The 25722-nt window shown below is 43.8% G+C and overlaps 1 protein-coding gene across 1 annotated transcript in view; it reads left to right on the forward strand.

The window, feature by feature from the left end:
* The window catches only part of ATRNL1 (attractin like 1), a 507336-nt gene that overhangs the window by 47061 nt on the left and 434553 nt on the right, over window positions 1-25722 (forward strand). The window contains exons 6-8 of the mRNA XM_087725861.1: window positions 11393-11567; window positions 12952-13039; window positions 23008-23263. Of these exons, the coding sequence (XP_087581987.1) occupies window positions 11393-11567; window positions 12952-13039; window positions 23008-23263 (519 nt within the window). The remainder of the gene's footprint in view (window positions 1-11392; window positions 11568-12951; window positions 13040-23007; window positions 23264-25722) is intronic.

Genomic DNA, 25722 nt, shown 5'->3' on the forward strand with positions numbered 1-25722 from the left:
TAAATAAGTAATTAAATCTATATTGTTATGTATTCATTGCTGTAGAAGTATGCTACTATTAATTAGGAGGTTGCAGAAACTCAGGTTTGAGAGCTAAAATATAATTTGAAATATGATTGGATAGTATAGTACTTGTCAGGGGCATTTAAGGCCTATGTATGCCCTTTTATGGTCTCTTGTCCTCCATTCCTGATGTATGATTCTGAGCAATATGGCTTTAATTTAAGGCACTCCTAATCTATGCAACATGGGTTCCATATCAGATTTGCTATTTGAATATGGATCTCTATTCATCTGTATCCATCACTATGAATCAGGATTCAAGCAATAGGGCCAATGTCTCTTATCCCTGGTATGTCATTGCTGGTACTAGAATAAGTATTGGTGCTCGGAGTCACCTTTCACAATCTGGAATTTATAGGAAAAGTTGGAAAGTTGGTGTTTTCTTGATGCTTTTCCTATTTACTATCAACATACTGTAATAGGACTCAGGTGTCAAAAAGTGAATATTCCCTTATATGTTTACCAACAGACTTATCGAGGTAGTATGGCATGTAAAATTTGGTAGTTTGTAAAATAACTCAGATATCTTCAGATTTACAAGCTGTGATATGTGTTTGTACTAATTCTCTTCTTTTGGTTAGAATTTCATTATATATGTACAGATGTCTAATCCCCCTTCTGTACCTTAAACTCCTGGTTCAGGGACACAAATTTAATTAGATTATGTGCGTGGGGTTAAATATCACATCTGCAATAAAAGCAGTTGCTACTGTATGTCATGGTATAAGAGTATCTCCAATTGAACCCTCTGTACCTATGTATGTGTGTGTATATGTGTATATATATAAAATACGGTAGGTGTTGATAATGTCTATGAATGCATAAAGTTTTGTGAATAAATAGTCTGGTAATGCCAGAATCCTAATAAAGCCTACTGAAAATAAACAAATCATGTAAAACATGTTTTATTATAAAAATAAAATAATAAAAGAAATTGCTTGTCAAGAGACATCTAGACCCACTTCAGAGTGTTGGCTTGCTGAAAGTTCTGCCTGCTTTGAGGTTAAGATCATAGCGGCAATGGAGTACACACCTGATGCCACGCTAAACGCTGCCAAGTTTGGGTCTAGCGCCTTAGCATCCAATGTCACCACCCGATGCCTTCTCTGGCTCAGACACTGGAATGTGGACATGAGATCCAAGTGGAAATTCAATTCCGCCCCCTTTAAGGGGGACAAAATCTTTGGGGAGGCCTTGGATCCTGTCTTTGTAGAGAACAAGGACAAGAAGAAGGTCATGCCCTCGGTCGTTAAGAAGTCAGAGCGCAGTGGTTCCCATTTTTACAGGAGACAGTCCTTTCACTCCTCGGAGCAGCCCTCCACCTCGGGCTCATTCCAGCACCCCTATCCCCAAGGTGCAGAGAGGTCTCAGGATCGCCAGTTGTTTTGGCCATCAGCAGAGCTTTTCCAAGCTTTCCTTCTGGTTCCAGACCCTTCTGGTACTATAAGTGATCATCAGCGGACAGCTCCATTCAGAGGGCGTCTTCAGCGTCTTCAAGCCCAATGGGTGAGCACTACATCAGACCAGTGGGTTCTGCAAACAATCCACCTGGATCTTACTCTAGAGTTTCTTTCACCCACGCCTCATCATTTCATCCGCTGCCTTAGCCCCACTTGCCCAGTCAAGAAGGCTCTCATGGAATAGGAGATCCTTCATCTCAGGGAGATCAGGGCCACAGAACTGGTTCTGCCTGGTCAAGAGGGGGCAGGGTTCTATTCCATTCTGTTCCTTGTCCCAAAGAACTCCAAGTGGTGTAGGGGCATACTAGACCTAAAAAAGCTAAACTGCCACCTAGCATACAAGAGGTTCAAGATGCAATCCCTCCAGTCAATTCTGGGCTGCATCAGGCCTGGAGATCTACTAATATCCATAGATCTCAAAGAGCCTACCTACACGTTTCAATTCGCAAGGTTCACCGCAAATTTCTGAGATTCTTTTACGCAGGCCAACACTTCCAGTACAGGGCGCTGCTGTTTGGCTGTCATTGGCCCTCAGAACGTTCACAAAGAACCTTGTGGCAGTGACAACATGTCTCAGATCCCATCCAGTGAGACTCCAAGTGTACCTGGTGACATGCTCATTCAGTCGTCGTCCCGTCAGCAAGCGAAACACGACTACAGCACACAATGAAAGTCATTCAGAACCACAGGTTTTCTGTCAACCTGAAAAAAATCCATCTCGAGCTGACCACCAGGTTGCAGCACCTCGGCGCCATCATAGACACTGTGATCAGAACGGATGGTGAGCATCAGGACCCTAGTGCATCAGGTACGACACTTTCCTCAAACCTCAATTGTGCAGTTGTCCCAGCTCTTAGGAAAAATGATTTTCTGTCTGTCCATTGTGCCGTGGGTGAGGCTTCACTCTTGGCAACTCTAGTGGCTCCTATTACCGCACCAACGTGCCAACAAGAGCAATTCTCTAAGGCTGATTCGTGTGCCCCCAAGGGTTCGTTGCTCCTTCTAGTGGTGGTTGTCTTCCGCCCTGGCAAAGGGAACCCTCTTCAAGGAGCCAGACCACCTGACCATCATGACGAACACCAGCCTTCTTGGCTGGGGGACCCACTTCCGCAACCAAATAGCACAGGGCAGGTGGTTGGAGACTGAGTTGACACACAGCAACAAGTGGTTGGAGCTGAGGGCAGTGAGGTTGGCCCTGCTTCATTTTCAGACCGACATCTAGGACCATCACATGATGATTCTCACAGACAATGTTGCTGCCAAGGTGCACATAAACCGCCAAGGGGACACTCGATACAGATCCCTGATGGCAGAGGCCAAATCTCTGGGAAGGAGGGCAGAAAGACACCTGCTGTCAATTCAGGCAGAGCACATCTCCGGGGTAAACAACATTCAGGCGGATTGGCTAAGCAGGGCCACCATAGACCATTCGGAGTGGCGCCTCCATCTGGACCTGTTTCATCATCTGTCACAGAGGTTCGGTTGCCCATTGGTCTATCTATTCGCCACCCCAGAGAACATACACCTTCCCAGATTCTTCATAAGGTTTCACTCCCCACAGGCGAAAGGTGTCAATGCCCTACATTGCCCCTGACCGCTGGGACTTCTATATGCCTTCCCTCCACTGCCGCTCCTGCCCAGAGTTATTCGTAAGATCCTGGTGGAGGGTGTGGAGGTTCTCCTTAAGGCTCCCTTCTGGCCCAAAAGGACCTGGTTCGCTGACCTGGTTCACCTGTCCATCAATTCACCGTGGTGGATACCCCTGCGAGATGTCTCGCTCAACCAGGGGCTCTACAACATCCAGAGTCCCAGTGGTTCCAACTAGTCATCTGGCACTTGAGAGGGACTTCCTAAGCAGGGGCAGACTCTCCTCCAAGGTCATCCAGACCATCCAGGCATCCAGACGACTGGCCACGACCAGGATATATGACTATACCTGGAGATCCTTTGAAAGATGGTGCATGAGAGATTACTCCGACAGCAGCTATCATTCTTCAAGTGCTGGACTTTTTGCAGGAGGGGCTAGACCAGGGCTAGCGCCTAACATCCTCAGGTGCCAGGTGGCTGCCTTGTCCATGATCCTTGCTCCGAATAGTCACTCGTCCCTTGGCCGTCAGGTTCTACCACAAAATCGCGGACGACAAAATCGCGGTCGACGAAAGCGCGTATGTGACGTCACCACAGCGCAACGAAAAAGATCGAAAAATGTAAAAATAAAGCTAAAACCTTCCCCTAACCCCCCCAAACCTAACCCTAAACCTAACCCTTAACCTAACCCTAAACCTAACCCTAAACCTAACCCTTAACGTAACGAAAAACCTAACGCTAACCCTTAACCTAACACTAAACGTAACGCTAACGCTCTAACCCTAACCCTAACCCTTAACCTAACCCTAACCCTAACCCTTAACCTAACCCTTACCTTTATGTGAATCGGCTTGCTGTAATTTAATTTTTATTTCAATTTTTCGATCTTTTTCGTCGCCTTGTGATGACGTCACATACGCGATTTCGTCGACCGCGCTTTTGTGGAACGCGCTTTTGACAGGTCACGTTGGCCATCACCCCACCACCCACATCTTCCTGCGAGGTGCCACCAACCTGAGCCCTCCAGTCATACATCAATATCCATCATGGGATCTCGAGGTGTTATGGGCACTGATAGGCACGCTGTTTGAGCCGATATGGTCCGCCAGTCTGAAACATCTAACCTTTAAGACTGTCTTCCTGATTGCCATCACATTGGCGCAATGTATCTCGGAGCTGGCAATCCTGTTGGTTCGGGAGGACTTGTGTCTGATACATCCTGACAGGGTGGTCTTCTGACTGGACCCGGCTTTTATTCCCAAGATCAACTCATGGTTTCACTGGGCCAAGGAGGTTATCCTCCGGATTTCTGTCCGCATCCCATGCATCCGAGGGAGAAAAGATTGCACATGCTTGATGTTTGTCAAGCCTTGCATAGATACAAAATGCGCACAGCGGTTTTTAGGCGTTCCAAATAACTCTTCATGTCCTTTCAACCTGCATCCCAGGGTCACAAGGTTTCTTCCTCTACCATCGGACATTGGCTGCGCACCTGCATTGCCTGCATTGCCTTCGCTTACGTCCTGCAATCCAGACCGGTGCCATGACAGATTACCGTGCATTCTACTAGGAGCGCTGCGGATTGGGCAACCAAGGCTCTGATAGAGGAGATTTGCAGGACGGCTACTTGGACTTCCTTATCTCCCTTTGTCTGGAACTATAAACTGGATAGGTTTACTTCTGCGGAGGGGGCGTTTGGGAGGCGAGTCCTACAGGGCATTCATACCATCTGGACTCATCAGCTTCCCGCCGTGGTGACATTTAGCTTGGGTATGTCCCATGCTTGAACTCTCCAAGCAGCGTACAGGAAAATGACCATTGGCTTACCTGAAGGGTCGTTTTCTGTATGTTGCGGGGAGAGTCCAACCCCACCCTGGGGTCTTTCTCCGCTTTCAATGCGTATTCTCAGAGTGGATCCAACCATGGGTTTTAAGAGGCTACTATGGAACACCTGGTGTATGTTCCCTAGCAGTCAGGGCAGTTTCATTTGCACTGTGACTGGGTTGATGATCTTTACTATGGAGAATGCTCTCATAAACTTTGGCCCCAGTTTCTTGCTTGGGAGTTTTAATCTCAAATATTTTGTGGAGAGGTAAACCTTCTCTCCTATCTGGAATGGCCGTTGCAGAGCTTGGTGTGTATCTGCCTGTTTCTTATAGGTTTGTGCCGCTTTATCCAGTGCTTTTTTGACATTTTCCCAGGTTGCTTTTAGCATTGACATGCAATCAGTCAAGCTCACTGAGGAGGGGGGATCCCTTGGATACACAGGCATTGGGATGAAGTTCATGCTGCTCACTATTTTCAATGGTGTGAGTCCCGTGCTACTGTGAACAGCATTATTGTATGCGACCTCAGCAAAAGATAGGAGGTCTTCCAAATTGGACTGCTGATAGTTCACGTAGCACCTCAGGTACTGCTCTATCCCGGCATTCAGTCTTTCTGCCTACCCCATTGGTGTTTACATGAAAAGCCTAGCTAACACCCTGAGATGACCCAATGGACAGCAGGAACTCCTTCCAGAACCTAGTTGTGAACTGGATCCTCTGTCTGAGACAATTCTTTGAGGTACTCCATGCAGGCGGTAGATGTGCTTCAGGAACAGTTTGGCCAGCTTGTGAACTGAGAGTAGTCTACTGCAGGGTTTAAAGTGTGCCTGTTTGGAGAACAGGTCTTTTACAGTCCAAATCACCGTGTTTCCCCCACTTTTCGACAACTCTACTATATAGTCCATTGCAATCTCCTCCCACGGCCTTGTTGACTCTGCTACTAGTCGCAGCAGTCCGTGGGTTTTTCCCAGTTGTCTCTTCATTTTGGTGCAGATGGTGCAACTTTTCATGTAACTGTCCATATCTTTCTTTATGCTGGGCCACCAGAACTGCCTCCAGGCTAAATGTAAAGTCTTTAGGAACCCAAAATGGCCTGCTGGTTTGGCGTCGTGGCTTCTCTGGAGAATTAGGGTGCGTAGGGATTCCAGGACATAGAGTTTTGTCCCCTTCCATGCGAGGTCACCTCTTTTTGTCAAGATTTGTTGGTTGTTTCGGAACCAGGGGTCTACTAGAAATTAGGTTTTGAGTCTCGTGGTTAGGTCACTTGCTGGTTGGTCTTGCCGGTCATGGCATTATTGTCTGGTGGTCACTTGGGCAGTTATTTGAGTAGAGGGTATGATGGGCATCCACCACCTGGTCCCATTTGCATTTGTACTGGGGCACATGGGAGAGGGCATCAGCTAGAAAGTTCCTCCCCTCTTGGAATGTGCTTTATTACAAAGTTGAAACAGTTGAAGTATTGAGCCCATCAGACTTGTTTGGATGGTAGTTTCTGTGGATTTTTGTGGTCAGTCCAGACTTTGCATGGTTTCTGGCCTCCTTCCAACAGGTGTGTCCAGGTTAGCAGTGCCCATCTCACCACAAAAGCCTCCTTTCCCCATGCGATCCATCATCTCTCGGTGTCTGTGAGCTTGCAGGAGGTGTAGACGCAAGGTCGTAAGTTTCCTTGGTTGTTTCTTGGAGTAATCTGCCTCATGGTGAGGGGACAGAATGTTGCACTCGGTCTTGCTGAATACTTCTGCAAGGTCCTGATATACCCTTGAGATCTGCTCGGTCTCTGTGGTTTCGTTGGATATGGCTGCCAAATGATCTGGTGGGGTCTTTTCGGGGGTTCCCTGCTTGGGTGGTGTTTCTGCTTGCTGGCGTGGAAGGGGTTGGATCCCTTTTCTATCCTTTTCTGTGGTACCCCCTTGCCACCAGATGGTCGGTCCCCATTTATATAGCCAGGAAGGTCCCAGTATGACTGCATTTGTCATTTTGGACGCTATTATGAATCAAATTACATCCCAGTGATCTGTTAGCTCTAGTCTCACTGCTTTGGTCAGGTGGGTGGCATAGGCTCCCCCCATTAGGGACCCGTCGACCTGTTCACACCGGATCGGGTGGGCCAGACTTTTTGCTCTGACCCCCAGTTTCAGGACTATGGTCAGGTTGATCAAGCATCTAGTGCAGCCTGAGTCTATTAGGGCTTGAAAATCCCCCTGGCTTCCTATTTTTGGAGCTATGAGGTGTATTGGAAAAAGGAAAGGGTGAATCATCATCATGGTCATAGGATTCTGGCAACTGGTCGTTGTTGCCTGGGGTTCCTTCTCTTTGTCTGGGTGAAGAGGGACATCTGCAGCCTGGAGGGCCTTCCGGAATGCATTGGTGGCCCGTTTGTGGCCCTGTTCAGTCATGCCCTGGGTGGTGGCTTTGGCCTTTGCATTGGGGTTGGGGTCATGCATGCAGATGCCTTGTGGCCCACCCCCCACATCTGTAGCATTTCAGTGGACTTCAAGGGGAGCTGGATTTGGGGCCCGCTGTGTTGCTGTGTTGCTGTGTGTCCTGTCGGGTGGTTTCAGGTCGGGTTGACCTCTCTCTTTTGTGTTCAGTGGCTTTGTCGTTAATGCACAATCTGCCATTAACTTTTATTGCTGCTTGGAACCACTCAGTCAGTTTGGGATATCGCAGTAAGCAGTTACCTGGACAATCTGCTTGTCCAGACTTGTTCTGAAAAAAATACACTAACACTCTGGTAAAGGGGATAGCCTTCCAATGACTCTCCTAAATTTGCAGATGTGCTCTTTGATGGGGTGGTCCCTTTGCTTTAGGTTACTGAGCTCATCTTCTGCATATAGGTCTTCCTCACCTCCTCAAATCTGGTCTCTAGCTGTTGTAGGAAGTCATCTACACCTTGCAGTTAGGGTGCTCTCATCTTATAGAGGGATCCTAGCCATTCCCTTGCTTCTCCCTCTAGTCCCTCTACAATAGTATTCACTATGGCTCTGGTGGATGGGTAGAGGTGCCCATAGCATTCTAGGTGGATATCAGCTGAATCAAGGAATAGAGCTAGCTGGTATGAGTCCCTGTCAAACTTTCCCCTGAATTGGGTTGGGTCGTTCAGCCCTGATCCTCCCACCTTCTGTTGGCCTATGTATGCTTACACTTGATATGGCTGGCCATCTTCTTCACCTCTAGTTCGAAAAGAGGGAGAGGGTTGTCTGCCCTGGGCAGCCTGCCTGCTGCATGGGAGAGGCCCTGGCTATAGATTCGGCCTCCTTCCCCTTCTATTGGAGGAGGGGGGCTGCGCTCCAGTCTGCGTCTCCTCCCTTCAACAGGATCGGATTCCCCTCCCCTCTCTTTTGGGCGCCATGATGGCCCCTCATCACGAAGCATGGTCCGGTCAAAATTCTCCCTCAGTTGCTCTATTGTACTCCCCCAGGATTGCATCTGGGGCTTTGGGAGCTGGCTTGTTCCCAGTCCCACATCCAGTCCACCCTTGCCAGCTCGCTCAGGACCCTTCCCTTTTCCTGGGCATTGGGGTAAGGGAACTCAACTTCAGCTGATTTAGGTCTAATTTCTACCAGTACTCATCCCTTCTTGCTTCTGCCACTGGGAAAGCCATCTCAGCTTTGATGTCTGGAGCTGGATGCACTCCTCCAGCTGCAATCAGTCTCTCTTCGGATAGTCTGCCCTCTGCCATGGTTGCCTGAGTTTTCCTCCAAGCACCCCAAATATTGGGAGAGTGCTTGGAGGATTCAGGAAACCTGGTAATCTTTATAGATTTTAAAAGTTAGATCTCTGTCATGTCTCCAAAAGATGCCCTAATTAATTTACAAGCCTCGAGACAAAGTTCAAAAGAAATCCAGTCATTTATTAGGAGCAACATTTTAGTGATGCCTGCTGTGCAGTCAGATCTGATTTCCATTTAATGGTGGGTGACCTTTACTCCTGTGTCTCCCCTCCCCTCAGCCTGTGTCATAAATCACATCCACCAATGAAGTGCTGCAGCAGGTTGTAAAATTTCACACCTCACATGCCTCCTATAGAAATCTGAGATCCGACCCTAGTCGAAAGTATGTATGGAATTCTCTCCCCACCTTCCTCCAATGTCAACTTGATAGTAGGCATGGGAATGTTTTACAAGTTGACAATATGTAGTTCCCACTTTTTTCATCTTCATAAACAAAATGATTTCAAACCAAGGTGCTTTCAGTCCCAGCTGATGACTGTGGGTGCCTATCTTGTATTTTATCCTACATATTAGCTTTATATACAGTGGGGCAAAAAAGAATTTAGTCAGCCACCAATTGTGCAAGTTCTCCCACTTAAAAGATGAGAGAGGCCTGTAATTGACATCATAGGTAGACCTTAACTATGAGAGACAAAATGAGAAAACAAATCCAGACAATCACATTGTCTGATTTGGAAAGAACTTTTTTTTGCAAATTATGGTGGAAAATAAGTATTTGGTCAATATCAAAAGTTCATCTCAATACTTTGTTATATATCCTTAGTTAGCAATGACAGCGGTCAAACGTTTTCTGTAAGTCTTCACAAGTTCGGCACACACTGTTGCTGGTATGGTGGCCCATTCCTCCATGCAGATCTCCTCTAGAGCAGTGATGTTTTGGGGCTGTTGCTTGGCAACACGGACTTTCAACTCCCTCCAAAGGTTTTCTATGGGGTTGAGATCTGGAGACTGGCTAGGCCACTCCAGGACCTTGAAATGCTTCGTACGAAGTCACTCCTTCGTTGCCCAGGCAGTGTGTTTGGGATCATTGTAATGCTGAAAGACCCAGCCACGTTTCATCTTCAATGCCCTTGCTGATGGAAGGAGGTTTGCACTCAAAATCTCACGATACATGGCCCCATTCATTCTTTCCTGTACTGGATCAGTCATCCTGGTCCCTTTGCAGAGAAACAGCCCCAAAGCATGATGTTGCCATCCCCGTGTTTCACAGTAGGTATGGTGTTCTTTGGATGCAACTCAGCATTCTCTCTCCTCCAAACACGACGAGTTGTGTTTCTACCAAACAGTTCTACTTTGGTTTCATCTGACCATATGACATTCTCCCAATCGTCTTCTGGATCATCCAAATGCTTTCTAGCAAACTTCAGACAGGCCCGGACATGTACTGGCTTAAGCAGGGAGACATGTCTGGCACTGCAGGATCTGAGTCCCTGGCGGTGTAGTGTGTTACTGATGGTAGCCTTTGTTACGTTGGTCCCAGCTCTCTGCAGGTCATTTACTAGGTCCCCCCGTGTGGTTCTGGGATTTTTGCTCACCGTTCTTGTGATCATTTTGACCCCACGGGGTGAGATATTGCGTGGCGCCCCAGATCGAGGGAGATTATCAGTGGTCTTGTATGTCTTCCATTTTCTAATTATTGCTCCCACAGTTGATTTCTTCACACCAAGCGGCTTGCCTATTGCAGATTCAGTCTTCCTAGCCTGGTGCAGGTCTACAATTTTGTTTCTGGTATCCTTCGACAGCTCTTTGGTCTTCACCATAGTGGAGTTTGGAGTGTGGCTGTTTGAGTTTGTGGAGAAGTGTCTTTTATACTGCTAACAAGTTCAAACAGGTGCCGTTAATACAGGTAATGAGTGGAGAACAGAGGAGACTCTTAAAGAAGAAGTTACAGATCTGTGAGAGCCAGAAATCTTGCTTGTTTGTAGGTGACCAAATGCTTACTTTCCACCATAATTTGCAAAAAGATTCTTTCCAAATCAGACAATGTGATTGTCTCAATTTGTTTTCACATTTTGTCTCTCATAGTTGATGATGTCAATTACAGGCCTCTCTCATCTTTTTAAGTGGGAGAACTATGAACGTCTCTCATAGTTGAAATTATCTATGATGTCAATTACAGGCCTCTCTCATCTTTTTAAGTGGGAGAATTAAGAGAATTTAAGTGGCACAATTTGTGGCTGACGAAATACTTTTTTGCCCCACTGTATAATGGCTTTTAAAAAAATAAATCATAGAGTTCAGTAGTTTTCTGTGCAATGCATTGTATTTCATAATTACTGTCCTGCATCAGATTACAATGAACCTCATGAATGATAGGAAAAAGTATAATATTTTAAATGCATATATATTTTTCTTGTACATAACTGTGTGTATATTTTACCACTTGGTGTCACTGTTCTTCACAATCTTCTTTCATAAGTTAAAAGTAATACAAAAGCATATCTTCTGTATGCCTTTAAAATCTTCTTTTAAATATATGAAAATATTTACAGTAAAAATAAAATTTGTCATCTTAGAAACTAAACTATGCCACTTAAAATACATGAATATGCAATTTGTCGAATTTTTAGAATGTCCTTATGAATGACGTATTCTACAATATATGAGGTTTGCTCACTTTATATATTGTACTATCTCAGTTATAATTACTATCAAAAGTAGTGTTTGAATTAATAAGAGTACATTCCAGGTATGATTTTTGTCTCCCTCTGTATTTTAAACAGGTCCTGATTGTTCTTTGAATGTCCCCTCAATGGAATCATATTGGATTCTGCCTAATGTGAAGCCATTCAGTCCATCTGTGAGCAGGGCTTCCCATAAGGCAGTTCTTTATGGAAAGTTTATGTGGGTAATTGGTGGATATGCATTTAATTACAGTACCTTCCAGATGGTATTAAAGTAAGTTATTTCTTTTCTTAATTCTGTTTTAATTTTGTGTAAATTTGTTGAAATTTAATGAAAAGCATCCCTCTCTCCTACACCTGCCTTACTTTCTTCGGCTGCCTCATGGTTCACTTCACACCTTCCAGAAAGAGAGATGATTGAAAGTAAAGTGCTGTAGATTAATGGACTAAATTGGGGCTGGCAGAAAGGGAGAATGAGGTGTTCCTTGGGATGACAGGACTGTCTTCTTTCATTTATATTTGGTTTACACACATGAATTAAAAATAAAAGCTTCAGAGCTCACTTAAATGATGCAAAATTCTGCAGGATTATCACTGGTCTTGTCTCTCCTTAAGGAAATAAAAATCGCAGAAATCCAGGGATTCATTCACAAAATAATTATGTAAATGTCCAGATATAGCAAGACTCATTTATTCCATTTTGAAGTTTGCCAGATTTTCTGATTCAGTTCTACTACGAATATATCTGGAAGAAACTTCTGTGCATGTGCAAAAGTATTTTCATAGATATATGTCTATTTTACCTCTAAAATTCACTTCTTAGAATCTCACTGAAACAGGCCCGAGAAATAAAACTCTTATTCTCCATTTTCCACAAGGCAAGAAATTAACTTCTTTGGGAGCTACATTGTAGCTCTATTTTCTTAATTTTCAGATTATTATAAAGTGGCATTTCTTCCATCTGGATTTTATTTATAAAATTGCAGTATTCATTTTAATTTATGTCTTCGTATTTTAGATTTCATTTTTCAAACTTTGTATACTTGATTAACAAATATCATAATTGTGCTGTGCTTAAAGTCTTGGCCCTTTTGAGAGGGATACTAAATATCCTTAATTTTAGTGAAAACCAACTTAGGTTTCTGGCATTGCCAATGCTTTCATACAATTGATGATATTTTTTGACACGGGTTTTATGAAAATGAACTGTCCTGTAAAATAAAATGCTTTCATAAAATGCTCACTTCTTGATTAAGGATAAGCCATAAATTCACTGAGAAAAACACTCAATAACACTGGTGTCAAACTCATGGCATCATGTTTCAGTCACATGACGTGTGACATTTTTCCCTTTGTGGAGCTGGGATGGGTGTGGCCTGCACATTACGCCTCTGGCCAGCAGGCTGTCAGTTTGATATCCCCGATTAATAATCAATTACAAATCTTGTTTGAAAATTTATTCATTTTAAAAAAGTGTTTCATTGGTTAAAAATATTGGTGGGATAAGGAAAAGTTGCAAAAATTAAATTCTAATTTATTATATTTATTGGATGTTATATGGCATATCATGAAGAAACAGAAAATGATATTTAAATTTGTAAGCATGTATAAGTCTATAATTTCGCTTCTAGGTAATAAACTATTTGTTTACTTTTTAGCTATAATTTGGAAAGCAGCATTTGGAATGTGGTGCCTATATTGAAAGGACCCCTTCAGAGATATGGACATACTATTGCTTTATATCAGGTTTGTTTGTACATCAGAATTAAATTTGAAAGGTCTTCGGCCTCCTCCTCCTCCTCCTTTCATTGTAACTCATTCAGCTCAACTTATTCTTATAATGTTCTCTTTCTATATGACATAGTAACACTGTATTTTAGAACTCTGAATCAAGGATACTTTTTTTTCTCATTTCATTTTAGCATAAATCACCATTCCATGAAATAACTGCATTTATGACACATTTTCTGACTTAAGTGGGCAATCCTGTATTTGATTACTAAAGAATAAGCCTCATTGGGCACAGAATAAGTTCTTTCTTCTCTCTTTCATTCCAATGCTGATAAAACATGCAAAATAAGAATGCAGTTTATAGTTCCTAAGATATAGTATACAAAGTGACTCTATCCTTCTTGATCTTGATGGATAGCAGATAGACATTGGGAGTAGGCAGTCCCATAGACAACCTCTGACCTCTGTGATATCCAGCCCCTTGAATTACACCTGGATGTCAGCCAACAATCAGTGCAGTCCTAGTAGAAGACTTATTTTGAAGAACTTGGCATGTATGTCAATTATTGTGCAGCTTTATTTTGAAATTAATAAATTTCCTAGATGGGTAGCTCCCTTAGTACGAATTTGAAGCATTCTGTTTATTTGCCACATACTTTAGTTGTGTACTATTCTTGGTGCATTTAGCACCAATGTTTAACTCAAAATTCACTCAAAAGATTCAGAAATCTTTCAAAAGTCTGTTTCTTATTACATTTGCATGTTCTAAATTAATGAACTATAATAAGCTTTTTTAAAATGCCATTTTCCAGTGGAAGAGAGGGAGTGGTCTCTTCCACTGGAAGGTATTCTCAAAGCCTGATTGGTCCAAAGACTGAGAGTAAACTTAAATACTCCTTCCTTCTACTCTTGCCCAGTTTCCTCTCAGTCTCTTGGTCCAAGCACTGTTGAGAATTGTATCTAGGTAGGAATTTTTTTAAAATTAAATCTGGTCTGGTATTTGGCTTAATTGGGCATTTTAAAAATTCTAAATTCGTAAATTGCAGCTGCGGCCCCAAGGGACAGTCCTCTGCCTCGGGCTGTCGGGGAGGGCCCTGTGGGGCATCTATCCTCACCTCTGCGGGCCCGGAGGCTCAGCCCTATCCCCGGGACTTTGGCGGTGCCAGCTCCAAGCACAGCTGTGGATGAGGCAGCTTTTCCCTTTTGCGGAGATCAGCAAGGAAAGCAGCTTCGGCGCCACGAGGCGTGCACGAGCCGCCCGCAGAGCCGCTGTTTGAGGTGGCTGCTGTGCGCTTCGGCTGCTTGTTAATAACAATAATAATATTGTTATTAGCGTGAGGGGGCAACTTGGGGGGAGTGTGAGCCTGTGTGCTGCATGGCCCCCAGCATTGCAGGACCGGTTTTGCCCCTAGTATTCAGGCAGAGCTGCTTGACGTAGTCCTCGCCTCTTCATCCGTGCAAGTGATTCAAGGTCCGGCGGTCATTTTAACTGCCGCCGCATGTGTGAGGCCTTTCTTCATCGGCAGGACCAATTGGGAGGCCAGGCCAGGGCATTCGGCCTGTTCCTCCCGCACTCTCCGAAGGCCCAGGTTCTGGTGGGCCCTACAGAGGCCTGAATTCCTTCTTCCTCCAGGCTTCAGGCCACGTGAGTGGGGCAATGGAGGAGGGATTGGAAATTCCCCAGGGCCAGGCAGAAGGCCTAGTAAGGGGGGAAGAGGGCCTGGAGCAGGAGTTCAGACCAGGGATTCTCCCAGCAAGGCCTTTCGCTGCCCAACGCCCCTCTACATCCTCCACAAGGAAGGAGGCCGGGAGGCACAAGGCAATAGAGGCCTTCACCAGGGCGGAAAGTCAGGCCAAGTCTGCAGGGCCTGCCTCTACCAGCAGGTTCCGGTCACCAATCAGGCCCCCTTCTGTGCGTTCTTCCCCTTGGGGGTTCAGTCCTTCTTCTCCCTCGGCCTCCCTGGCCAGGTCCCGCAGCTATTCCAGGTGGAGGGGGTCTCCCTCTCCCTCTCCTTCGGTCTCTCCAGGTTTGGCTAGGAGAAGTTCTGCAGATCCTTTGGAAAGTACATCCAGGGGACCTTATCCTTCACGCAGGTTGGCGCCTCAGGGGCCTGGCTCTCTTTGTGGAGATATGGAGGATTTGGACCATCTTCCTGAAGGTATCAAAAGACTTATTTCTGTAGCCATCTCAAGGGCCCAGTGGGACAGGAGTTCCCACTCTTCTAGGCAGGGGGGGCCAGGCCGTTCCCAGTATAGGGCATCCTCTCCATCCATGGTGAGCGAAGCTTCAGTCATGGGGGAGGAGAATCTCCAGGACATGGGATTCTCGGAGGACAAAGATGCGTCCCCCCGATGTTCCCTCTTCCTCGGGCCTTTTTCCTCCAGCCATGTTCAAGATTCTCCTGAACAAGGAAGACCACCAAGGTGGGGACAGGGGATCCACGGTACCCCTGCCTAGGGACCCTGACATGGCCATGTTTTCAAACACGGCCATGAACAAGGTGGAGATTCCAGCCCCTCCTTTGTTTATGGAGGTCCTGACCAACCAGTGGACCTGCCCCTCCAATTTCTCTAACCCTGGGAGTAATGACCGCCGCTTCTACAATGTGGAGCAGGCCTTTGCCCAGGCCATTCAGTTACCCACTATTGACACCCAGTTGCTACTCTGGTCTCTTCCTCACCGGTGGTGTCCGGTGATGCAGCAGATAAGTTGAAAGCGGAGGATAAGCGCGCAGAGCTTACCTTATGGAAAAATTTCAATGCCACTGCCTGGGTCATAAAGTCCGCAGCCACAGCCTCATATTTCAACCATGCTACAGTCATGTGGCTTCCGCAGCTCCAGGATCGCATTCCAATCCAGGACGAATGGCTCCACTAAGATCTGACTAAGATTATTGCGGCTTCCCAATTTTCTGCTTATGCGACTCTGGACATGGTTAAATTTGCGCCCAACGCCTTGGCCACCTCAGTTACTTCCCGCCGTCTTTTATGGCTTCGTAACTGGCATATGATTAACAAGGCCAAGTGGAATCTGGCGGCTGCCCCATTCAAGGGTCCTAATTTTTGGGGGGACGCTCTCGACCCCATTCTGGTCGAGAACAGAGACAAGAAAAAGGTTCTCCTGTCCAACACTAAAAAGCCCGAGGCTCGGCCTCATACTTATCGTAGGCAGTCATATAGGGCTCCGGACTATGACCATCACCAGCACTTCTCCTTTTTCAGGTCTGACAGGCAGTTTTCCAGGTCATCCTATTAGGGCAGGAACAGATTCCAACTCTAGTTCCGGCGGCCCTTTCGAGGTGGCGGCGGTCGCCCCTACCACAGGGGGAAGTGACTCGAGTCGTCCCATAGGCGGCTGTCTGTCCCTCTATGCGGATCAATGGGATGAGATCACGTCAGATGCTTGGGTCAGGTCCACGGTATGTCAAGGTCTCAGGTTAGAATTTCTCTCCACCCCTCCGAATCTCTTCAGGTTATTCCCTCCGTCCCGGAACTTGGAGTGCCACCGTCTGATGGATAAGGCCATAAAACACCTCCTCGACATTCAGGCAATGGAGACAGTTCCCCTTGTGGAACGGGGTCTGGGCCACTACTCCAATCTGTTTGTGGTTCCAAAGAGTTCAGGGGGCTGGAGGGGCAATTCTGGACCTTAAACGCCTAAACTCTTTGTTGGTGTACACACACTTCAAGATGTCCTCCCTCAAGTCTATCCTTCAGGGCATCTGAAAGGGGGACTTCTTAGCTTCGGTAGACCTGACAGAGACCTACTCCATATTCCAATTCTACCGGCTCATCGCAGGTTTCTGAGATTCTCGCACGGGGACCGCCACTATCAGTACAGGGCTCTTCCCTTCGGGTTGTTTTCAGTCCCTTGTGCGTTTACAAAGGTACTGGTCCTAGTCCAGGCGGGGTCCCTTCCTCAGGCAGTCTCAGATCTCCGACTCACAATTTGGAGTCTTCAATCTCCGGGGTTCTTGGTGAACTTCCCCAAGAGCCACCTCTCCTCTTCCATGCGCATTCTTCACCTAGGGACAGTCATAGACTCAGTGTTGGGGGTGGTCCGTCCCAGAACCATCAGACGAGTCTGCGTCAGCTCGCAGAAAACATTCACAAAAGTCAGTTAGTTTCAGTTCTCACATTATCACAGTTATTAGGCAAGATGGTCTCTTGTATAGGGATAGTCCCATGGGCCAGACTCCACCTCCGGCCCCTTCAGTGGAAACTCATTCCTTTTCAGAGGGAAGGACCCTCTGCCTTTCTGCGGGGGTCTGATCTTCCCTCAGGTGGTGGATCTCCCCGGCCATTCAATGGGACTCATGACCACGGACAGATCTCCGGCACAATATAAATTGGTTGGAACTGAAGGCGGCATGCCCAGCCTTGCAACACTTCTGGTCCTCGGTAGAGGGTTGTCATGTGCTGCTCCTGATGGACAATGTGGCCACCAAGGCCCACATAAATTGTCCGGGGGGGACTCACTCTCGGGTTCTCTGGCTAGAGGCCCTGAGGCTTGGCACCTGGGCGGAGAGGCACCTATTGTCTTTGGTGTTGGAATACATCTCCGGTCTATCCAATCACCAGGCGGATTGGCTGAGTCGGGTGACCCTGGACAATGGCGAGTGGCAGCTCCACCCGTCCTTGTTTTGGGGGATCTGTCGGAGGTTTGGCACCCCTCTGGTGGACCTCTTCGCCTCACTGGCAAATGCACAGCTGCCCCGATTCTTCACACAGTTTCAGACCCAGTCTGTGGAGGGCACAGACACCCTTCAGAGCAAGTGGCCTCCGGGCCTGCTCTACGCCTTCCCTCCCATTCCCATCATTCCGGGACCCTCAGGAAGGTGGTAGTGGAGAAGGCTCTGGTCAGTTTCGTGGCCACTTATTGGACCAGGAAGCCCTGGTTCGCCGATCTAGTCCAGAAGTCAGTGGCTCCATCTGACTGCCTAGCTCTTGAACGGCGGCTCCTGAGGAGGGCTAACCTGTCCTCCAGGGTCATACGCACTATCGAGGCATCTAGGCGCCCGTCAACGACCCGGATTTACAACTCCACCTGGGCTGCCTTCATTAGGTGGTACTCACCCATTGGCATTTCCTCTTCCAGGGCCACTATTCCCAATGTCTTGGACTTTCTGCAGAAGGGCCTGGATGATGGACTATCACATAACACCCTGCACCGTCAGGTGGCAGCTCTGTCTTTGGTCTTGGGGGGGGTTGGGTTTTCCTCTCTCTCACATGTCCCCCTAGCATTTTCTTAAGGGGGCGGCTAATCTGAGGCCTCCTCCTATACACAGGTTCCCCACTTGGGATCTCCCCCTAGTTCTCAAGGCCTTGATGGGGCTTCCCTTTGAGCCCCTACGACCTGTTCATCTGAGATTCTTGTCCCTTAAGGTAGTGTTTCTGGTAGCAATTACCTCGGCCTGGCGTATTTCGGAGCTAGGGTCTCTTTCTTCCAAGGATGACCTTTGCCACTTTCACCAGGATAGGGTGGTTCTTCGCCTTGACCCTACCTTCCTCCCAAAGTGAACATTCCATTTCATAGGGCGCAGGAAATCATCATGCCCGATTTTTGCCCGTGCCCATCTAGTGATAGGGAGAGACTCTGACACCGTTTAGATGTTCATTGCTCTTTTTGCATTTATCTCCGGCGGACCGTGAGGGTCCGCCAGTCTGACTTCTTGTTTGTCTCGTTCCAACCTGGGACATTGGGGCCAAGGTGTCTTCGGCTACCATCGGCCATTGGCTCCAACAGGCTATTGTAGAGGCCTATGGGGCGGCGGAGCGTCCTGTCTCATCGGGAATAACAGCCCATTCCACTAGGAATGCTGCGACCATGGCAGCTTGGGCCACTAGGGCTCCCTTTGAGGACATTTGTTGGGCAGCTATTTGGGCGTCACCGATGCCGTTCATCTGTCATTATCATCTGGATGTGTTCGCCTCGGCGGATGCTTCCTTTGGTTGGAGGGTCCTACAGAGGGTGGCAGCTGATACTCCCTTGGGCTGTAGTTGTTATTGTTTCCCCCCTGGGACTAAGCTTGGGTATGTCCCACACGTGACCACTCCCTCTCTTCCACTGGAAAAAGAATGTTGGTCTTACCTGAACATGTCTTTTCAGGGGAAGAGAGGGAGTGGTCATGACCCACCCTTCTTAGGTGGTTTAGGCCAAGGGGAGGGCCGGGTGGTTCCCGGGGTTTTTGTTGTTGGTTGTGTTTGTTTTCAGTACCATTATTCGCCTTCAAGGAAACTGGGCAAGAATAGAAGGAAGGAGTATTTAAGAAGTTTACTCTCAGTCTTTGGACCAATCAGGCTTTGAGAATACCCACACGTGACCACTCCCTCTCTTCCCCTGAAAAGACACGTTCAGGTAAGACCAACGTTCTTTCGCAGTGATAAATATTTTCCTCTTGATTGCAATCGTTTTCAGCTTTGTGAAGTAGACCAGACAGGAAGCATGGCCACATGAACTAATTCTACTTTGCAATAGTAGCAAATATCTGAAGGTCGGGTTTATTCTCTGAACTTACGAGTTGGTTTCTGAACGTTTTGTTGCTAGGTTAGGTAACTTATTCAGCAAAATTCAACTTAAACTCTGCTGAAGATGTTACCTATCCTGATAAAGAAATGTTTAGAAACCAACCTATAAGGTCGGAAAATAAACCCTTACCCTCATTCTACTTTATTGTGAGGTTACATTATTAAGTCTTGCAAATATAAAAGTGCATTTCATCCCCATTCCCTTTAAAGTCCCAAAAATGGTCCCTTCTAAGCTGATCACATTCATGCTATAGGCTAAATTTCCTTTTCTTCTCCCTGTCTCTAGGTGATTCGCACATACTGTTATCTTCATTCTGAATATGACATTTTTCCAAACCCCGATTCCTCTTTCAGTGTAAATGGAATGATTTGATCCCACTGTCCACTTTTCCTGCAAACCTTATAATATTCTATCCAAAAATAACCCATATGTTTCCCCCTATTTATCATTGTAGAATTCTACCTCCTTTTAATAAAATCTCTCCATATATGGACAGTAAGCTAGTTGAGATTAACACCTTTCTGAGAGATCCATCTGTCTCTGGAACTCTTATTGGCCTTTAATGCAGATTAGTTTTCTGTGCATCATTAATGTCAATCAATGTACTATGAAAGGCTGAAGATAATTATATATAAAAATGATATGACTTTATTTAGTTGTTAAAGTAAAAATATAATCTTGATTTATACCGCTCTCATTGTATATATATTGCTGAATGATCTGAAGTTCTTTAAAAAAATTCCTGGTACTGTTGACAGTGTTGATCACCTGCTAGAAGAGAGGAGGGTGGATACAAATAAGTATGCATATCAAATTGGCATTATTTTCAGCAAGTAGAATTAGTTCTGTCAGAACAGATAGCACCATCTGTTTATTGTCCATATGGCAGCCTACTATGCTTCTTCATGTGCTATTATGTATTAAATGCAGTTTTTCCATTGTTTGGATTCTTTTCATCACAGTTCTGTGTTGAAAATATAAACACTCTATTAGCATTGTCTGGATTTTCTTTAAAAAGAAAATAACATTTCCATTCTGTTTTTGAATGGAAGACACTGCAAAATAATCTAGACTCAAACAAAAAGCTGATTTTTTAAAAAATAAACTATTTTAAATGTTTTTCTAATCTGGTAAATTGAAATTTAGATTTAAATTATAACAATGTGCAAGAATAGTTGGTTTAGATTGTTTAAAAACATTTAATATGGATTTAAAAGAATTGTTGCAGCAAACATAGTGTTTCTTTAAATTGGAATTTTTTTGGTAGTTGGAGACTGATGGTATGATTTCCAGTCATCTGCTACCCATCAACATAAAAGTCTAATGATGCACAGTTAGCACAGTTAGAAGGAAGAGAAAATTATCTAATCAATAATTTTGTCTGTTTATATTACTCTTTTGGCTCTGAACATGATTTGACCATATTTTTAAGAAACATGTTGGAACATGATTTTAAGAAGCAATGACGTCTGGAAAAATCCTGCAATTAGACTGTTAGTCCTAAGCCTTTTCAGATGTGTAAAGTAAAAGATGGTATAGAAAGGAAGTGTTATTTATTAAGATGCTCTTAACATAATTTTTACAGGTTTATAATTTACCCACCAATATTTTAAAAAGTAAAGTAATTGAATGTATTCAATTGTAATCTACATAATATATTCAAGTTTTAATATGTTGATAGTGAAATGAAACTACAGGTGGTTCTCATTTTACAAACCAAATTGGAGCAAGAATTCTGGCCCTAAGTGAAGTGGTTGTTGAGTGGGAAATCCTATGATTGCAACTATGATTTCCAACTGGAAAGAAATAATAATTTCATACCTTTGGATTTTGTTTTTCTCCTTAAACACTCCTCTTCCTTTAGGCATCTTTGAGTACAGAAAGACCTCGATTTACAACAGTTCTTTTAGTGACCATTTAGAGTTACAACACCAATGAAAAAAGTGACTTTTGTCTGTTTTTCACATTTGTGACTGTAGCAGCATCCCCATGGTCATGTGATCAAAATTCAGTTGCTTGACAACTGACTCATTTATGAGGGTTGCAGTGTCCTATGGTCATGTGATCCCTTATTGCAAACTTTTGACAAATCAATAGGGAAACTAGATTTACTTAACAACCGTGTTACTGACTTAACAACTGCAATGATTCATTTAAGAATTGTGGCAAGAACGATCGTAAAATGGGGCAAAATTCACTTTAAAAGTTTCACTTAGCAACATAAATGATGGCCTCAATTGTGATCATAAGTTAAGTACTACCTGTACCTGTTTACTGCCTCAGGTTGCCGCACAACTGCATTGTTTTCAAAGTTTAGAACAGCATACTGCTTATTTCCTTCTAATCCCTTCCTATCTCATCTTCCTCCTTTGCAAAGGAAAAAAAAAACCCTGCACAGATTAAGGGATGCTGCAAAAGTAGTAAATGGTCCCACCTAAAGTTATTTTTCAGCACTGTTGTAACTTTGTAATTCAACTACCTTTTGCCTTTATATCTTACTACCATTTGGCATTGTAGAAATTGAACAGAAGTAGATGTCAGAACATGACTCTAAAGGAGTAATGTGAACATTTTAGAGTGACTTGTAAAGAACATCCATTTATGGGGTGCAAAACTTATTTTTAATTTACTGAAAGGTTTTGCAATGTTTGTAATATGCATTGAGGGAAGACAATGTTATCAAATACTAATGGCAATCATGTAATTTGAAGAAAACAAGGATTACTCTAGCTCTGGGAGAGTGGAGTTCTTGCCAGTTCAAAATGGCAGTAGTACACAGAAGATTGAAAATATCATAGAAAAATAATCCTAGAACATAATGAAGCTAGGAATAATTTTGTCTCAAAAAGTTCATTTGAGACATCTGATCATGTAATGCTGCTGGAATAGACAGTAGTCTAGTATTGTCAAGTAAAAAAATGGCTCACTATTTCTTACCCAAAAGTTATTCTGGGTAGGAACTGAACAGTAGTTGAAACTCAGCGACGTAAGGTTAGGGAAAAAAAGACTAGAAAAAAGTAGAATATTGAAATGTGGTATTATGCAGCTGCAGTAATAGTACGATATTTACAGAACCAATAACCTTCTCTGAAATTCATACATATGAATTGCTAGAAAGTATTTACAATGGAAACTGCACAAAGAATTTGTTTGCAATTTTTGGTTATATGCTGAGTTTTTAAAAAGTAGTTAAATTATCACTACTCATTGGTTAATATACCTTGTCTTTAGTATAGTAAATTCTTGATGAAAAAAGGAAGGTTCTCCCTTTCCCCGAAAAAAAATCATGGAAATAAGATTCTGTAGTATAAGAATATAGTATAAACTAATATTATAAGCCTATGTTATTTCCAATGTGGAAAGAATGATACCACAGTTCAACATTTATATTCATGTTTTTTTGTATTTTTATCTGAAGTTTAATTAATGATCATTTTCCCTTTTTTAAAAATAGGATGACATTTACATGTATGGAGGCAAAATTGAAACAAATACTGGTAACGTCACTGATGAACTATGGATTTTCAACATACCAAGTCAGATCTGGAGCCTTCGAATTCCAGCAATGCTTGTTCATGGCCAGCAATATGCAGTCGAGGGTCACTCAGCACACATAGTGGAACTTGACAGCAGGGATGTTATTATGCTTGTAATTTTTGGTTACTCTGTAATATATGGATATACGAGCAGCATTCAAGAGTATTATATCAGTAAGTTGCCTTTTCATTTTTTTAATTGCTTTTTTCTAAAAAGCTCAGGACATGAACCTCTGAGACAAGGGAGAATAAGGAATAAACTGTACTTATACCTATTATCTGATATTTTTTTAACCTATCATAGATGGGCATCATTCAGTTTGTATAGGAATTCTAGTATAGGAAATACAGTAATGAGAGTTTTAAATCCTCCTCTTCTATTAATATGCAGTTCTTGTTTTTTTTTATATGCATTAACCAAAAATTTAATTTTAATTTTAATACAATGGTATTAATTACATGGTAACAGCTATACTAACTTGAAAAAAAAAGAAAAAAGGGATAAACTACCATATAGGAAACACCTGTTTTAAATCAAATTGGAAAAAAAAAACAATTGCAATATTGTAAACAAAAAAGTTGTTAAATATGTTTATATTCAACAGTACTAATTCCAATTTTCTAAGGAAATTGCTGCCACAGAATTCCTTAGTTTCAATTGAAGTATTACAGTTGGATCTGGTTTTCTATGCTGGTTTATATAATTTTGTATTGAGAGGGAAAGAAAAAAAACAGTAATTTAAACATGGTCTAATATCAATTTCCTTTTCTGACCAACTTTCCTGCAAGTATCAGTGGGGGAAGTACTATTAGCAAGTAACAGATGACAGTTGCTTGATTTGCAGCATATTAAAGTTTAATAAATACATTCTGATGTATGGATGAATTTTATTTCTGTTTGTTTTTGGATCATAGGACAAAGTTGCATTTTTTATATATTTTAAGCAATTACACATAACTAAGTGTGATGTACAGTACTGTGCAAAGGTTGTAGGCAGGTGTGCAAAAATGCTGTAAACAAAGAATGCTTTCAGAAATATAAGTAATGATAGTTTATTTTTGTCAATGTTCAAAATGCAAAGAGAACGAACAAAAGAAAAATCTAAATCAAATCAATATTTGGTGTAACCACCCTTTGCATTCAAAACAGCAGCAATTCTAGGTACACTTGCACACAGTTTTTGAAGGAACTCGGCTGGTAGGTTGTTCCAAACATCTTGGAGAACTAACCACAGATCTTCTGTGGATGTAGGATTTCTCACATCCTTCTGTCTCTTCATGTAATCCCAGACACACTTGATGATGTTGAGATCAGGGCTCTGTGGGGACCATGCCATCACTTCCAGTACTTCTTGTTCTTCTTTACGCTGAAGATAGTTCTTAATGACTTTGGCTGTATGTTTGGGGTCATTGTCCTGCTGCAGAATAAATTTGGGCCAATCATATGCCTTCCTGATGTTATTGCATGATGGATAAGTATCTGCCTGTATTTCTCAGCATTGAGAACACCATTAATCCTGACCAAATCTCCAACTCCATTTGCAGAAATGCAGCCCCAAACGTTCAAGGAACCTCCACCATGCTTCACTGTTGCCTGCAGACACTCATTATTGTACCGCTCTCCAGCCCTTCGACGAACAAACTGCCTTCTGCTGCAGCCAAATATTTCAAATTTTGACTCATAAGTCCAGAGCACCTGCTGCCATTTTTCTGCACCCCAGTTCCTATGTTTTTGTGCATACTTTAGTCGCTTGGCCTTGTTCCCACGTTGGAGGTATGGTTTTTTGGCTGCAACTCTTCCATGAAGACCACTTCTGGCCAGACTTCTCTGGACAGTAGATGGGTGTACCTGGGTTCCACTGGTTTCTGCCAGTTCTGAGCTGATGGCACTGCTGGACATCTTCCAATTTTGAAGAATAATAAGCTTGATGTGTCTTTCATCTGCTGCACTAAGTTTCCTTGGCCTACCACTGCATCTACGATCCTCAATGTTGCCCGTTTCTTTGTGCTTCTTCAAAAGAGCTTGAACAGCACATCTTGCAACCCCAGTCTGCTTTGAAATCTTTGTCTGGGAGAGGCCTTGTTGATGCAGTATAACTACCTTGTGTCTTGTTGCTGTGCTCAATCTTGCCATGACATGAAATTGTCGTTCACAACCTCACCTTGGTAGCAGAGTTTGGCTGTTCCTCACCCAGTTTTAAGCCTCCTACACAGCTGTTTCTGTTTCAGTTCATGACTGGGTTTCAACCTATGTGTGACATTGATGATTATTAGCACCTGTTTGGTATAATTGGTTGATCATGCACCTGACTATAATCCTGCAAAATCCCTGACTTTGTGCAAGTGTACCTTTGAGAATTGATGCTGTTTTAAAGGCAAAGGGTGGTCACACCAAATATTGATTTGATTTAGATTTTTATTTTGTTCACTCGCTTTGCATTTTGAAAAGTGACAAAAATAAACAATCATTATTTATATGTCTGAAAGCATTCTTTGTTTACAGCATTTTTTCATGCCTGCCTACAACTTTTGCACGGAACTATAGATGTAGATGTTAATTTTGGAAGTTACATGAAAAGGCTATCTTTGATGTAAATTGAAGTAGCTTCTCACAAAATAGCTTAGAATTAATC

This window comes from Thamnophis sirtalis, unplaced genomic scaffold (genome assembly GCF_051295495.1).
Source record: "Thamnophis sirtalis isolate CommonGarterSnake01/CBP01778 unplaced genomic scaffold, rThaSir2_p1.2 scaffold_11, whole genome shotgun sequence".
NCBI classification, from domain to species: Eukaryota; Metazoa; Chordata; class Lepidosauria; order Squamata; family Natricidae; genus Thamnophis; species Thamnophis sirtalis.